At 46.9% G+C, this 15,630-nt stretch overlaps 2 protein-coding genes across 6 annotated transcripts in view; one reads left to right on the forward strand and one right to left on the reverse strand.

Annotated features, from left to right (window-relative positions):
- Positions 1-8,692, reverse strand: part of LOC135255743 (zinc finger protein 821-like) — a 15,190-nt gene extending 6,498 nt beyond the window's left edge. Inside the window, exons 1-4 of one of the 3 annotated variants that reach the window (XM_064337296.1) lie at positions 8,185-8,692; positions 2,231-2,362; positions 1,649-1,770; positions 277-375 (exon numbers count right to left, since the gene is read on the reverse strand). In XM_064337296.1, coding sequence (XP_064193366.1) covers positions 277-375; positions 1,649-1,770; positions 2,231-2,362; positions 8,185-8,356 — 525 coding nt within the window. In that variant the 5' untranslated portion in view covers positions 8,357-8,692. Of the gene's footprint in view, positions 1-276; positions 376-1,648; positions 1,771-2,230; positions 2,363-8,171 lie in introns of all 3 variants that reach the window. The other 2 variants (XM_064337298.1, XM_064337297.1) reach the window with 2 other exon arrangements.
- Positions 8,693-10,258: 1,566 nt separating this feature from the next.
- The window catches only part of LOC135255745 (AP-1 complex subunit gamma-1), a 35,807-nt gene continuing 30,435 nt past the window's right edge, over positions 10,259-15,630 (forward strand). Inside the window, exon 1 of one of the 3 annotated variants that reach the window (XM_064337301.1) lies at positions 10,259-10,362. The gene's annotated coding sequence lies outside the window, so the exon portion shown is untranslated. Of the gene's footprint in view, positions 10,363-10,709; positions 10,870-10,925; positions 11,084-15,630 lie in introns of those variants that run through there. The other 2 variants (XM_064337299.1, XM_064337300.1) reach the window with 2 other exon arrangements.

Below are 15,630 nucleotides of genomic sequence, written 5' to 3' on the forward strand. Positions count from 1 at the left end.
AGCCCACCATTACCACAATATGTTCACTCCTCTCTCTCTCTCTCTCTCTCCCTCTCATCGCCATTCCCAAATCACCTGGCCACGCCCCACCCCGCCCCTAGCCCCTAGCCCCCAGCCCCTGGCCCCCAGCCCGATCGCGCTCATGCTGACGGGAGCAGCCAGTGAGGGGTTTAGAGGTGATCACAGCCCTCGGAGCGCGTCGGGGGCTTCGGGAGAGGCCAGGCCCGTTGCCCCCGTTGCCCCCGCCGCCCCCGTTGCCCCCGCCGCTCTGCTCACCTGGTAGACGTGCGCTACGAGCCGCTCAGCGCTGCCGAACTCCAGAGTGCACAGAGGGCACACGTAACCGTTCCCCGGGTCGGCCCCCTCCTCGCTCTCCTGTGGGGCGAAGTGCAAGCCTGTTAGCGGCGGCGGCGGCGGCGGCGGAGCGCGCGGGGGGCGGGGCTAACCGACGAGGGACCCAACAGGCCGAACTCTGTGAGGCGGCGGATTAGCATGCGCGACGTGTCCTCCTTTGAGTGCACTGAGGTTATAGAGCGAACGAAATCTCTGAGTGTGTTTCCAGTTCATGGGGTGTGGGAGAGGGAGATAACTTGGTGCATGCGCGCGCGTGTGTCTGAGTGTGCATGTGCGAGAGTGAGCGTGTGTGCACGTGTGAGTGTGAGAGTGCGTGTGCACGTGTGTGTGAGTGAGTGCGTGTGTGCGTAGGGAGACAGATTGGGGTGAGTGGTGGCTGTATGCACAGTAACTGTCTGGCATAGCAGTGTGGTAGCGCACATTTACTTCAGGCATTATGCAGGGCAGCCCTTGCTCTCAGGACCCCAAGGCCTGCTGCCATTAGGAGCACTGGAGTAGTTCCTGGAGTGTCGCGGCAAACCTGCCGCAGCGCGCGAGAGAGGAATCCCCGCGGGACGCACAAGGTCACGCCCAAAATAAGCCCACAAAAGAGCTGTTTGAGGAGGACTGCACTTCCTGCCGATGGCCAAAACTTAAGTGGTTCCCGTTTTCCAAGCGATAAAGTGATAAAGAGTGGCGATCTATTTGCAATTCAATTTTAAATGTTTTTCTTGTTTTTTTTCTCCTGTGTCTGGTGCCCATCTTCTTCGTTTATTTTCTCCTCCAGCCATCTGTTGATCAGAAACACGTCTCTGTGGAGGACGGCAGGCTGGCAGGAAGTGCACGTAATGGGGCCAGAGAGACTAGATGTTTCTGAGATACCGTTGAGAGCACGTCGCGTCCTTTAATAAAGGCTCCTGAAAAACGATGGTGGAAACCATAATGATATCACGGCAAACCCCACTAGACCGTCTTAGAACTTTAACTTTGAGTTTCAGTCTATTAGGGCGAGACGTGTAGGGTGGTCTGAGTCTTGAGCCCTGCCATGGCACCTTCTCTGCTCTGGTCCTCTCTCTCTCTCTCTCTCTCTCTATCTCTCTATCTCTCTAGCTCCCTCTCCCATTTAAGACCTTAACAAGTAGAATCAGGTGTCTCAGTGCCAGGCTAAAACCAAAACCTGCACCCACACCGGCCCTTTTCGGATAAGATTGGGCACCCCTGGTTTAGAGTATAACCGTTTCCGTCCCGTAATGCCCCCCCCCCCCCCCCCCCGAGCGGTGGGTCACTGAGCGCGCTCAGCTGAATTGGGGCTCACCTCCTTCAGGTGGGCCTCCTGCAGGGACGCCCGGCAGCTCTTCATGCCCGTCATGCTGTCGTCGGCGGAGCTGTTGGAGGACGAGTCCTCGCCCGGGTTGTCCAGGTCGCTGTCGCTGTCGTCTGCAGACACAGCAGCCCCGCCCGTTACACAGGCTTTTTACCTGTTTGTTTACCGCTGTTCCCTCTACTGGGATGGCGTGGACGTTAGCGCACCTACAGCGTCACTTCAGAGTTAACTCAGAGGATATCCGCTCACCTGCCGTCTCTCACCAAGGTTCCAATACTAAGCAATACTACAGACGTGCGCACAAACGTGTGATTAGAATGTTCTCAATTGAACATTCCATTGTTGATGCAACAATCACCACTACTTAGTAAGCAATGCAGTTCTAGAACACTGACTCTTGAAAAAACATTCCGAAAAACCTACTATTCAAAGGGTTAAAAGTAAAACAAAGGAAAAGAGATGCATGTATTACAATGGTGCCAAGCACATGACGTACAATGAATCCCCGCTGACCCCATCCCAAACTACAGGCCCCCCTGCCCAGACCCAGGCCCACCCACCCTCTGGGCTCACCCGACATGCTGTCCTGCTCCTCGGGCTCCTGGGAGTAGCTGCTGTGGCACTCGCTGTCCTCAGCGAGGTCCTCCCTGCCCTCCATCTTCAGCGCAAGTTCAGGACCGCTCAGCCCTGCGGGGGGGAAAGGCCCTGGGGAGGGAGACAGGGGACAATCAAAAAGTGTGTTGGCTAAGAACAGTGATTTGTAGATGCCTTCTGGTCATCCATGGAGCGCCTCTGTTTTCAGTTAGGTGACATCATTCCTGGATTACCTATATCCACTATCACCATGGGAACAGAGTCTGACTAAGACAGCAGTTGATTTGCTCTCAGAGATATAGCAGAATGCTGACTCCATGTAAACGTGAGGCAACCAACTCCAGTAAAGAGCAGTAAGCACTTTCAATTAGCACTTTGAGCTTCTCTGCAGTGCACAATAATTTCACAACCACTTCTTTCCAAAACAAAACGTTGTAATACACACACACACACACTGCCAGGCAGCAAACTGCAAAATCCACATTCCCGTTCTGAAAAGCACACAGCTCAGTTCACTTGCTGTTGTGCAGGATCATGCACAGCGGTGAGCAGAAATGCAGACACTGGGGGCCGGTGCACTAACATACAAACACGGGCTCTCACCGCAACCCGCACATTCAGAGAAACGGAACACCAGGAGCATGCACATACAAACACGTGCATGCATACATGCATAAACACACACACACACACAGACAGACACACACACACAGCATTCCCACGGGTGGTGGTCCGTTCTGTAGCTCCAGCACAGCCCATTAGCCCCTCCCCCCCCCTTTCAGCTGGGCAGCATGCAGGCCCTGCTCCCTTCCCTACTGAACACATCTCCTCCTCTCTCCTCATAATGCACACCTCCTCATCTCACTCCAGCACACCTTCACTTCCCTCTCCATAACTCCAGATCTCCACTCTCACTGAAACAGACCTGCTCCTCCCTCTCCATAACCCAGACCTCCTCTCTCACTTAAACAGACCTGCTCCTCCCTCTCCATAACCCAGACCTCCTCTCTCACTCAAACAGACCTCCTCATCCCTCTCCATAACCCAGACCTCCTCTCTCACTCAAAGAGACCTCCTCATCCCTCTCCATAACCCAGACCTCCTCTCTCACTCCAAGACACCTCCACCTCCTCCACCTCCCTCTCCATAGTGTAACTGCCTCTCTCTCTCCCCAATGCAGACTTCCCTTCACAGCCATGCTGTATCCCTCCACTGGAGAGTTTCAGTGCTGCTCCCTCAGTTCCCCTCGCTGCCTGTAGGTGGCGCCGCGCAGACCCGTCGCTCGCTTCTGGTCTCGTCTCTCCCGCGTACGTTTGCAGGCAGAGCAGCAGGCTCGGGCTTTGAAAGCTCGGCTCTGCCCAGACTCACCGCGAGCAGCTTCCAGAGAACCTGTCTCAACCCACACGGCGCACAGGCCAGTAACGAGATGGCACACGCCGTCCTGTCCACATCAAACATCAACGTCAAGCTTTTCCACAACACTTGGCCCTGCTCTTTCTGCGCCACAGCCAATGTGCCTGCGCTTTTCTTTTTTCCCCCCCAAAATGGAGGTGAACGTCAGTCAGAGAGAGCTGCCAGCAATAAATGACAGCTTTCATGTATAATCCAGGAGAAACACAGTGGGGGTGGCAGGAAGGGACGGGCGGGGGGGGGGGGGGGGGGGGGAGTTCTAAATAAACCTTTCCACTGTTCATTTTTAAGTGGAACGCAATCCTCCAGTAACCATTCCACAGGCAGAAGGGGGGTTAAAATACACTTTTCGTCCCTTTCGCCCGGTGCAACAGGGTTGGTTGTTTGCGACGGCTGAGTGGGGCCTGAGTGCAGCTGAACTATGAACCGCTGTGACAGGCTGTCGGGAAACGCCGCACAGCAAGAGACTGATGGGAGAGAACTACCCATCCCCCACCTCCGCGCTCTGTCTGTACATCTGTCTCTCTCCCTCCCTCCCTCCCTCTCTCTCTCCTCTCTCCCCCTCTCTCCTGCCACTCTGATGTTATCTCTGCGAGTCTGTGAGTCTGTAGGCAGAAGGTGACGCAGTGTCTGTCTGAAACCAGACAAAGAGACAAACTCATCAGCCAACAGACACAGGAGAGGAGAGAAGGGGGTGGGGGTGGGGAGGTGGGGGGAGGGAGGGAGACAAAACAAAACAGACAAAGACAGAATTCCAAAACTCTACTCCAGCACTGAGCACCGGGGGTGATGTTTAATCCAACTACCAACTTTACCCAAAGACCCCCCCCCCCTACATACACACATCCACCCATCCCCACATTCCACCTCTTCAGGAAATTTTGGTGGGAAAGTACTGGGGCCTCTGTGCCTCTTCCACACAGTTGTGGATTGGGCACCCCACCCCCCCCCATCCCCAGAGCCCAGGAGCTGGGATGCAGGGAACAGATTATCCCCATCCCAACCTCCTCTTTCCTCTCAAAAGAGCCAGAATGGTATCCCAGATGGGTGGAAGAATGTGTGTGACTCCCCCCGCACCCCGCACCCCGCACCCCCCCCCGCACCCCCTCCAAGTGACCTCTCCTACAGCGCCCTCCCACTGGTCAGCCGTCCACCAAAACCATTTCACAGCATCACACCGTTTCACAGCAAAAATCTATCTACATTCTCTTTGGCTTCACATTTCCCTTTTTCCTGCTAAGAAGTGTACAAAGGGATGCAGCTCACTGTGAGTGCCATGACCACATCCGCGTGCCGTTTCGCCATGTTTCCCAAGGGCTGATCCTACAGCAGGTGTGTGCACTGGCACCTGACCCAGGACTGAGGTGTACTGTATGTACAGTATGTGCCATAAGACACATTAGCAGGCCTGGAATACAGACAGGACGAGGGCTAGTCTTCATCACAGAGAGTACATCAGCAGGATAATATTTATATTGGCAAACACAGTGCTTTCACAGAGCTCCTCCCCCCATAGAAAAATGCCTTAGATAACCACCGAAAGAACATGCACTCTATGTTCCATTAAACATAAAGTGAACCCTATGGTTACACGTTTCAAGTAAATCTTGCCACTAAATCCTTTTCATTGAAATCGCTTTGACGATTCCCAAAACAGTCAATCACTAAAATTCTGCCACTTTCAATAAAGCAAACTTTCTTTCATCAAATACCGCTAAACCCAAAGCTTTGTTTAGTGAGGTCCTCCCAGGATAACTGTTCAGCAAAGGAACCCGGTCGGTTCTGAAACGTAATGCAAATGGAAATAAACACCCAAAAATGAAAACCAAAAATAACCCTTCACATGTTAGCCAGCTAACTGGAAAAAGGAAAACCAATTTGATCCTGGCATGCCCAATTAAAAGGATCTTTCACTGCAGTTAAAATCATTCCTCCAAGGGAAAAAGGCATCGTCTTCATTTCTAAAATCAGCAACAAAAAAAAGTAGCCTACACAGAACAGGGACATGTCAATATCTTGCAGGGTCTGTTGTGCTAGCACGAGAAGAGGTTAGGATAATTCAGGGTAGTATTTAGGTCTCAGATCAGACCCCACAATCCCTAATTACAGGGTACGTGCTTAGCTGGGTCGAGTTGCGTTCCTGTGGCTTCACTTTGTTTAGGGTCCATCGGTTGGGTTGCAGACAGCGAGGGTATTAAGTCAACCAGGCCAAAATACATTTCACAAGGCCCTGTTAAAACACACTATGTTTAGAAAATAAGCCAAGGGGCCGAATGCTAACTGGTCAAGATTACCGCCTTCAATCCCCTCGGGCGGATTTGTGCCCTTTGACCCCTTATATTTTCTGCCGCGGGCTAGCAGGCGCTCAGAAGCACAGCAACCCAACACATCAGCAGGGTCCCAGCGACCCACTTTGCTCTTTAGTGAAGCTCTCACCTGCTGAACTTGAACATCTCCTGGGGCCCCCAATTAATTCACATGGCTAAGGTCCTGATGCCGCTGTAGTCAGTGCCAGTTAGGCCAGTGGCTCAAAGTATTGGGCTAGGACGTCACTCGTAGTGGCAGCACCATGAATAAGGATTTGAGCCAGTAACTGGAAGATTTAATAGTCTGACTCCCTGGTGGGCTGTTGTAAATTAACTTTGTGTGCAGAATGTAACCAGAATTCTTTTACCAAACAGGGCACAAGTGGATGTGTGAAAAGCATGAGCTATTTATGTCAGCCTGAATATGGCAGTTACAATACAAAATGACACCATCAAAAGAAAATGTTTTCATCACTGCCATTTTATGTTAAAAGCTGCCAGACAAAAGAGTTTCAGGATATAACTTCATCATTTTCAATGAATAGCTGTTCATCTTCACCCCTCTTTTAAAGACAAGTTTCACTGTAAAATCGTCAAATTACAGCCCTCTCTCCCAACCATTTCTCGCTCAAGCTATTCTGCTCTGCTGACTAGAGACAACTTTATGAATGCTAAATGAGAGAAAAACAGGGAATTCACTTCTCATGACAGAGCAATAATCATTCCTCGAGACTGTAATTGGATTTTTCCAGACATATATGACTCAACATTTACTTTGCAAATGTAGGCTAGAGTTTGGGAAATGGCTGAGAACATCAGTTCTGGGTTCAACGACCTGGCACTGCAAATAGTCCTACACTGAGACTGTCAAATGGGTCAGACGTGTACCGCAGATTGGAGTCTAAACTTAAGTCTCCTTGAAGACTCCTAGCTTTTGTAGTGAGCAAGGAGGCAAATACGTTCATCATACAAAAAGAAGTACATAACAAACAGAAGAAAGAAATGCTGACAGTCTCAAAGCAGGTGTATGTGACCAGTGTTGTTGAGCAGGAAAGGTGAGGGAGCTACGTTTGGGACTTGACTCATAGGACTAGGTTTCATAGCTCGGGGGCATCAGCAGTAACCATTAATATGCACATGACAAATCGGGACCTAGCTTTGCTCAAGTGATTGCTAGTCATTAACAACCGCAGTATACCAACTGCAAGGAGCGCTGAGAGAGAACCGAACATGCTGGAGCAAGTTTTTAAACCAGCACAACGCAGGTTATTATGTGAAGTAAGTGAACCCTGAACCAGTGATACCAGCACGGCCAAATTAAAGAAAACCAGAGTCGGTAAATCTAATTTAATGAAATAAAGTTTCAATGTTCTGTGTGCTGCAGTCTCCCCAAGGTGGTTAAGTGAACTACACGTCTCAAGATCTTTCCTTACGTGAACCCCATATGACTTTGTTTTATAACAAGACATGAGCTTATCCATTTTTTATTTTCATAACTCAACATTTTCGTGCACATGTAAATTTGAAACCAAAAACATTAATGATGGCTTGTACAGCACAGCATCCACAGCAGCCGTTGTTTAGAGAAGTACCGCGGATAAAGAACACAACACGAATGCACTTCTCTGTGCAACGCACAATTTTACAGAAAAAACCCAATCAGACATTTTATCACACTGCCAGTAAACAGGTTCATGCGAAATTGTAGTTTAAATGAATTTTTTAAAGTATATATCGAGCGCAAATCTATTCTGAAGTGCAATTTTAAATTAGCAAACATTATTGCCAGCTATGGTTGTTTGGAAAATGTTCTTTCATGATGCTGCTAGATTGAGCTGTATTTTTCTTATTACATAGGCTACAGTACAACACTGAAACGAGACCGCTTCCGCGAAACACACTGCAATGTCTTGCCCCTTGTCGATGCATTCTAACTAGCTATCCTACTCATGGATATATTAATAACAGGGTTTAAGGTAGATAACCATGTCAAAGCAGTTTCCGGCATAAAATAAAAACAAAGTCCTCGACACTGTTACTTAAATAACGTAACAGAACGAACAGACCTTAATAAATAGCGCATCTACAATGGCGAGTGAAATAGCCAAAAAAGTAAGCTAGCTGGCTATCTATATAGGCACTGCGCCTTAAAAAAACATCTCAGCACACAAACACGAAATCAGGCAAAATATAATGTACAATACCTGAGATACCTACAATTAACTTTGAAGGGGTTGGTCTGTTTTCGCCTGGACATATTATACCCCCGCTCCCGGCAGGAAAAAACTCGAATCTCCTCCAAGCCCCGACAGTTTTCAACGATTTTGCTGGTCAGTATATATTCCCAAAAAAGGCACCCGTTGGGAGTGCATTCAGATCGCATAAACATAAAAAAAATAAATTAAAAAAAACGGTGATTATCAAAATTGTCTACCAGAACAAGTCAACGATGAAAAGACGGGTTGCCACACGAAATCGGAGCTTATTAATATGAAGGGGGGCGATTGAACAAAAATGTAAGATAAATAATCCAAAATAGTCCTTTGCTGCAATAACACATAAATTGGACAAACTGATCAATTAATACATATAAAAATGTCTCGTCTGAGACAAAATTCAGCCTCGGGTTGTGATGTTCTGTGTGCCGTGCAGTCCCCAGCAATCCCAAATCCGTGTCGCTGTTGCTTAGCCAAAACACTGCAGAGAGACACCATCGACACTTAAATGAAACACAGAGGATAGATCGCCTGCTGAGGAATTATGGGATGGGTAAATAATAATTGGAGTATAACGTACTGTAGCTTTCTCCCCGCACTGAATGCACTAGTTTTATATTGGTTTGAGAATGAAAGGATACGCTTCCGTCGACAAGACATGTAGTGTTTCACTATTTTGATTTTAGCCTACTTCGATTAATTTTTCTCAAACACATGCGAACATTTTTGTATAAATAAACGCATATATTTTAAAGGAACGCGTTGATAAATAATTTATTTTTATTTAGAGTGTTCGTGTTTAGGAGTCAGTAATCATGTGTGATCATTTAGAGCAGTAAAGGGTGGAATGTTGAAATTGTTTGAAAAATCGTCATGCTCATTATTTGATCTACACTGATGTGGTAAACTATTGTAATGAGCACTTTGGTTTTTTATAAAGAATGAAGCCTAAAAAGAATGAAGTTCTATTCCGTTGCCAAGTTACTGCCACCTTGATTATTATTATTATTATTAGTAGTAGTAGTAGTAGTAGTAGTAGTAGTAGTAGTATTAAGAATAAGAAGAAGGTAAAATAACAACATGGTATATTTTTATTCCAGTTATGATTACTGTTCGTGTTGTCGTTATAATTATTGCTTTGTCAATTTATAAATCACTCTGTGTGGTTGCTCAGGTTTATTTTCAGAACAACAATATGCAATATCCAATCTGTGCATAAGGTACCTAAGGCAATTTAATTGATTGCTGAATCCCGTTATGAACCCATATCTCTTTGTGGAACTTTAGGAAGTTAGTCTCCATATTTTACTTGGTGTTATTTAACATGGTGCCACAAGGCGGCGGAAATGATTACTTGGTAAGAACATGAATCCAAAGTCCTTGAATGTCGGAATATTTTATACACGTAGTATATTGTATTGCTCGGTATTCAATAATAACGTTAGTGCTGTAAATTTCCTGTACATGTACCATGGGATTTCCCAAAAGTGACCTGATACCATACGTATTTTAAATGCAGGCCGTGGGTTTAACTCATGGTTTAACTGCAATACAGACACATTTAGGCAAAACAACTTTTAAAACCCATTTAGCTTTTTAAAAACATTTCTTGCCACATACTTGCACCAATATATATATATTTTTCGAATTGCAAATGAAATCCTTACCAAAAATAATTAGTTAAACTGTCCTAAGCCTACGGTAGCATTTAGCATACATCTTCAGATAGTGATGAGATTGGAACTTGAAATATTTTAATGGTAGGGTTCATGTATTATGCTATTTTGGGTCAAATGCCAACATAATAAAAATCAAAGTTGTATTGTTTGGTTGTTGTTTGGATACTCCTACTTATGTCAATCACGCAACAGACTTTGGGAGACAGGTACTTCGGCTTCTCAAGTGTGACTCCCTTTTGAAGTGACACGAAATCTAATGGTGACGTCATCACTGACTGCCACGAGGTGAAGTCTGACCGCAGCACTACTCAGTAAGAGGCACTTTGTATTGAAGTTCATCCGCGCCACCGACACATGACAACAGAATAATTCACAGAATAGTATTAGCGCAAAAGGAGTGCATTCCGTTTTACGGACATGACAGCTGTTCCTTTTTTTGTTGTTGTAAAGATTCAACATTTTTGGACACGTGGATATGTTTTATTTCTCATGTTAGCTAGGTAGGAACGTAGCTAGTTTAAATGTCTTGTTATATGTACCTTACACAGTTTCCCAGAACATCTTAGATTGTATCGATCTCTCCAAATATAGCCAGTTTGTCATTATGTCCAAATTAAAGTCAATCACTAACACGACATGTTTGTGATTTTGATACGTTTATGTCGGTTTGGTTCTATCCAATATCTTATCTGTATTTCAAATGAAAGACACATGCCACTTGGGCTAGAAACTGTGGGCAATCCCGAGAAACTGAAGTTCTATGGCAGACACGTTGGCTCATTCTTCAATTCAAAACACACAGTGAATGCACGGAATCGCCGAGCCGAAATGGCGTCTTGTTCCACAGACATTCTCAGACCTTGAAGTTGATGAGATGTTCTGTGTAACACTCCGCCTGCGGTAGATGTGCTGAGGCCGGGTGAACCGCCATTTTGAATGTCAGGTTTGTTTCTCCCTCCGTCTCAAAGAGAGAAGATTCAAATTTCTTACTGGTGTCATTACGGCTGGTGAGTATTATTCACATTGAATTGGGGTCAGTTATATACAGCACTGCGTATAAACAACGTCCGCGAGAAGAGCACGTCTGGGCGTTACGGAAAACAATGTCTGCGGGTTTTGGGTCGCTAGCTAACACCGGGGGTTGTCTGTCACGGGAAGGTGTTCGCTGTGTTAAAATTGCAGGTGCTTCTATCATCTCGCTAGCTTGCCGTGAGCCCAGAGGTATTCATATTTTATAGTGGTTTACTAATGAATAATGAACGTGCGATTTGGTATCTAAATGTGCTGTACTGAATATTCTGATGTTTTTACAGAGGTATAACTTTGCTGTGATGAAAATCGATGCCGATATAGGCCTATATGGCTTGCTAGCTAACTTAGCTATTTGGTAGGCAAGTACAAGCAGTAGCTAATATTAGCTAGCTTATTAGCTAGTTCCGGAGAAAAATGAAGTCCTTTGAACGGTAACGTCAGACCTGCGAAGACGTTTTAAATTAGTAAAATGAGATGTGACCAGAAATTGACGGATGTACGTGACATACTAATTACAGCTAGACTAACTAGCCGGTTATTTTGGGGTTGCACCCGAGTTCCATTGCGACGAAACATTAGCTAGTTAGCAAGCCGAGCTAGTCCAGCCAGTTAGCGTTGCGTGTGCAGAACAAGCAAGAACACTCGCAGTTCTGATTTTCTTGTCTTTCGTTAAATTAAGCATAGATATCTAGCTAAACATCAATATAATAAAGGTAAATATCAAGGTTGATCTGTATTTGGGCACCTGTGTCTCAGTGAAAAGTTAGTTAACGAGGTTGATGTTAGCAAGTTTGTTGACTTGTCAACGTTTCATATTTTAACCTCGATCTGGGCCTATTGCAGAGCTCTACGTTCTAACATTTTTTCTAAGGAGCACATGTGCTCCTAAGTAGAAAAATTTAGGAGCGCACTAATGCATCCCAATTCATATTGGCATTCCGTGGGGGAAAATGGAAAGCTGACGAAATGGCACGTTTGGGAAATAGGTGTTCTGTGCCAAGTTACTTTGCGCTTCACCTGAACTAGCCAACGTATTTCTGTGAGCTGTGGTGTCACGAAGTTGTCAGTCTCTTAATAGGCTTGCTACGTATATTTCAGGGTTTTCATAATTTGCATACTCACTAACCTGCTTCGGAGCTGGGCTGACATCCAGGAATGGCGTGAATTGTTAATATTTCTGTCACCAGAATGACCTTCTAATGGGAACCCATCGAAAAAATGCAATATGAAGCAGTTGAGCTTCTAGAAGTAGTGCAAATGTTTTGGCTATCTTCGGTAACCAGTTTCATTTGTCATTGTGTGTGAATGAGCTGAACTAAAATACTGTTTTATATGCCTTTTAAATGATTAGTAGCCAAGTAATATCATATGGCTCTTGGGCACCAATATTGCAGCTTGGAAACATGTTAATATATGCCTTCCGATTGTGAAACAAAAACCATCACGGTGATCCTCTTTCATCAACACCTGTGATGTATGGTGAATTTTAACAGGGGTTTTCGGCTGATTTATCTTAAATAGCAAGGATTCCTTGTAATTGTCCTGCTTGCTAATCAAGGACAAGGCTGGTATATATGGATTCTTGGTTTTGTTACTCAGATCGCGCAAATAAAAGATTGTGTCACGGGTGAGATGTGTACGTCTGGGAGTTGCAATGGCAGGCTGTGGGTTTGTGCAGATATAGTTTCTAACGGGGGGGGGGAATGCTCAGTTGTAGACAGAGCACTGCTGTCAACATCCCGCTGGAATGCGGGAGGCTCTGGCAAGGTGCATTCCTTGGACGATCCCGCGTTGCTTTGGGGGTCTCCTGTGGCAGCTGCTCCTTCATCCGCAGTTGTTGGTCAACTGCAGAGAGGCGGCGTTGTCATTTAATAAATCCTTTCTGTATTTTATGTTTGTGTGCATTGTGTGGTCTAGTCTGGGGATGGGGCTCCGCTGTCATCCCCTTGAGCAGTGTACTTGACCTGAATTTCTCCGGCAAACTTCCGGCTGAGTCGGTGGATAATGTGTGTAAAAGCTGAGCTGTGTAAGTCGCCCGGAGTAAGGGAATCGTGTTGTGTAATGTAATGCCCATAAAAGTGGAATTGTAAGACTTTGCTTAAATGCTCCTGATTTGCTCCGGAGGTAAATCTTCCTTCCTGTGAGCGTAGGCTGTGGCCCATGGCCTTGACCGTGCAGGTTCCGGCCTGGGCTGTTTCATTAGATGTCTGACTGGCGGGTTTGGATGTGTGGACATGTATCTGGTAGAGTCTGTGATTTCACAAGGGGTGAGCGGATCTTTTCTAGTCAGGCCTTTTCTGGACTTTCCCTTGTGTTTCCCTTTTTTTTTTTTTTGGCTCCTGCCTTCGAAAGGCACTTACTGACCTTTATGTTTGTTTTCTTCTTCTTTTGTGTTTGCCACACCAGTTTTCAGGAACTGATTTTTCTCTTGATTTAAAAAATTTTTTGCATCTCCAGTCGCACCCAAATTTGGACCGTCTAATTTGGAATATGCTCGGATACGCCCAGTGCTGCCGCCTCGGGGGAATGAAGACAATTAGCGGCTCTCCTCGGAAACGGGCGGTGCCAGCCAGATGCTTCTTTTCACACCAATGGCACGCGCTGCACATGTGCAGAACTGGGACGGAGGGTCACCCAATCGTACGCGCACGCAGAGACCAAGCCACGGCCGCCCGGGTGGCCATCGAACCCCATCTCTACAGCCTTCTCCACCGAACGAACCCTTCCCATATATCCTTTGGGGCGACGCGAACCCCATTGGCACAGGCTGGATTCGATCCGAGACCACACTCATGCACCGCGAGTGGGGCTTTTACCCGTGTGAGCCACCCCATAGCTGTGGCCGTGGATGTTTCTCAGTGCAGCGGATACAAATGAACAAGGAAAGGATGCATAGGAAGGGATTTGAGTCCCCCATTAATCTGGCTGTTGGAGACCTGTATAGAAACAAATGAATGACTAAAAAAAAAAACATAACAGATGTGCTTATGAATTTCTGGCCATAATATTAAATGGTTTCCCTTTTCTTTTAGTGGAGAAGTGAACCTTATTTGGCAGGGTCTGGGCTCAAACCTCTCACATTGATTATGCCAGTTTGTAGCACCTTGACACCAGGTTACTGTTTCTCCAAAGCTCCTGGACTCTGCACAGAAAATGTGCCTCATCAGTGGTTTTGCAGCAGACTGTCAAGGCCCAGAGGAAGCATAACTTTGGCACGGTAACAGGGTATATATGCGACTTACACATCAGAAGTCTTTTACTAATGCAGCTGGGTGAACATCAAGAGTAGCACTGTGCCCAAGTTTTTTTTCTTCCTGGATTGGAAAATGCAGAAATTTCTCTGCACTTTCATTGCTTTTACCAAGTAAAATTACTTTATGAGCTGGACGTGAAAGCTTAGTCAAACTCGGAATGAGACTAGCGTAGCACCAAAAAGCTGTGGGATTGGACCTGAAAAATTGGGGTGGGCAGTAATTCCCAGTGAAGACATTTTCAGCATCTCTACAGCTTTCCCTCACCAGAGGAGACTTCCTGTATACCAATCTGACGTCTCCGCTTCAGGTCCTGCAGATATTTAAGCATGCTGTTGAATTTGATAATGATTCTACCTGGACGATTTGTCTGCTTGGGGCTCTACAGTGCTCCCATTTTAGGAGCATTTGGTCCTGAAAATTGATGTGCTAACCAAAAAAAAAAAAAATTATTTAGCAACACATCTGCTAATTGGGATCCATTGGCGTGCTGCTGCACGTAAGCTCCTTGGAAAAAAATGTTATCGTAGAGCGCTGCTACTCCCCCCCCCCCCCCCCCCAATCTGGTTGCCATGCTGGGCGTGCTCGCACCTCGTGCCGATCCTCCGGAGATTTCGCTGTTGTGGAAACCCGGGCACTGTGCGCAGTGGGCGGAGTTAAGCGTACGGCATCAGTTCAGCTCGGGCTTCTCACTGGTCTGTGTGCCGTCTGCAGTTTGATTCACCGGCAGGTAACCGTGGAGGTGGCACTGAGCCCTGTTTGAACATTAGCGAAGGGTTGGGTTTGGGCGGTGGGAGGAGCCTGTGGGTTCTCTTGGTGAATATTACCTATTAAAAGCTGTGGGAAGTCAGGCTGGGGATTACTTACTCATTATGCGTTAAAGGCACTAGGGTGCTTTTTTCTGTGGTTTTTGTCCCTTATTAACCAAAAGCGCTGGAGGTTGATTTAGACGGCTCAGTAATGCGGGGGGTCAGAAATCCCCCCCCCCCCCCCCAGCACAGCAGTGCTGGTGAACAGTGGGCTTATTGTGCTGGGAGGGTAAGTGAGGCTGTGCAGGCCGGTCTTGCCGGTCGTGCGCGATGGAGGCCGTCGCTCCTGCAGCCGCTCTCCTGGGCGAGCGCGTCTCCCACCTCGCTGCCGTCCGGCGTCCGTGCTCAACCTGCCGAAACGGCGGAAAGGTCCGGAGCCTTTCGGGGCCCTGGGCCTGGGTAAAAAAGGAGGACGTCCCCTTCCTCCTGATAAAAAGAGAACCACGTTGGTGTAAATAGACACTTGTGGCCCAGTGATGTGTTCTGTTCCAAGGGTCCACTAGCGGGGTGCGTTTCACTCTTTGTGTGCGTTTGCGACCCACTGCTTGGGCACTGATACAGAGCAGGCCCGGATAATTGGAGCTTGTACGACGTTAGCCAGGTATCCTGTCTGCCGTTAGCAGGTAGCCTAATGGGGGCACGGACAGCTTTGGCTCTCTTTTGAAATGCAGGCCAC

This window comes from Anguilla rostrata, chromosome 5, assembly GCF_018555375.3.
Source record: "Anguilla rostrata isolate EN2019 chromosome 5, ASM1855537v3, whole genome shotgun sequence".
NCBI classification, from domain to species: Eukaryota; Metazoa; Chordata; class Actinopteri; order Anguilliformes; family Anguillidae; genus Anguilla; species Anguilla rostrata.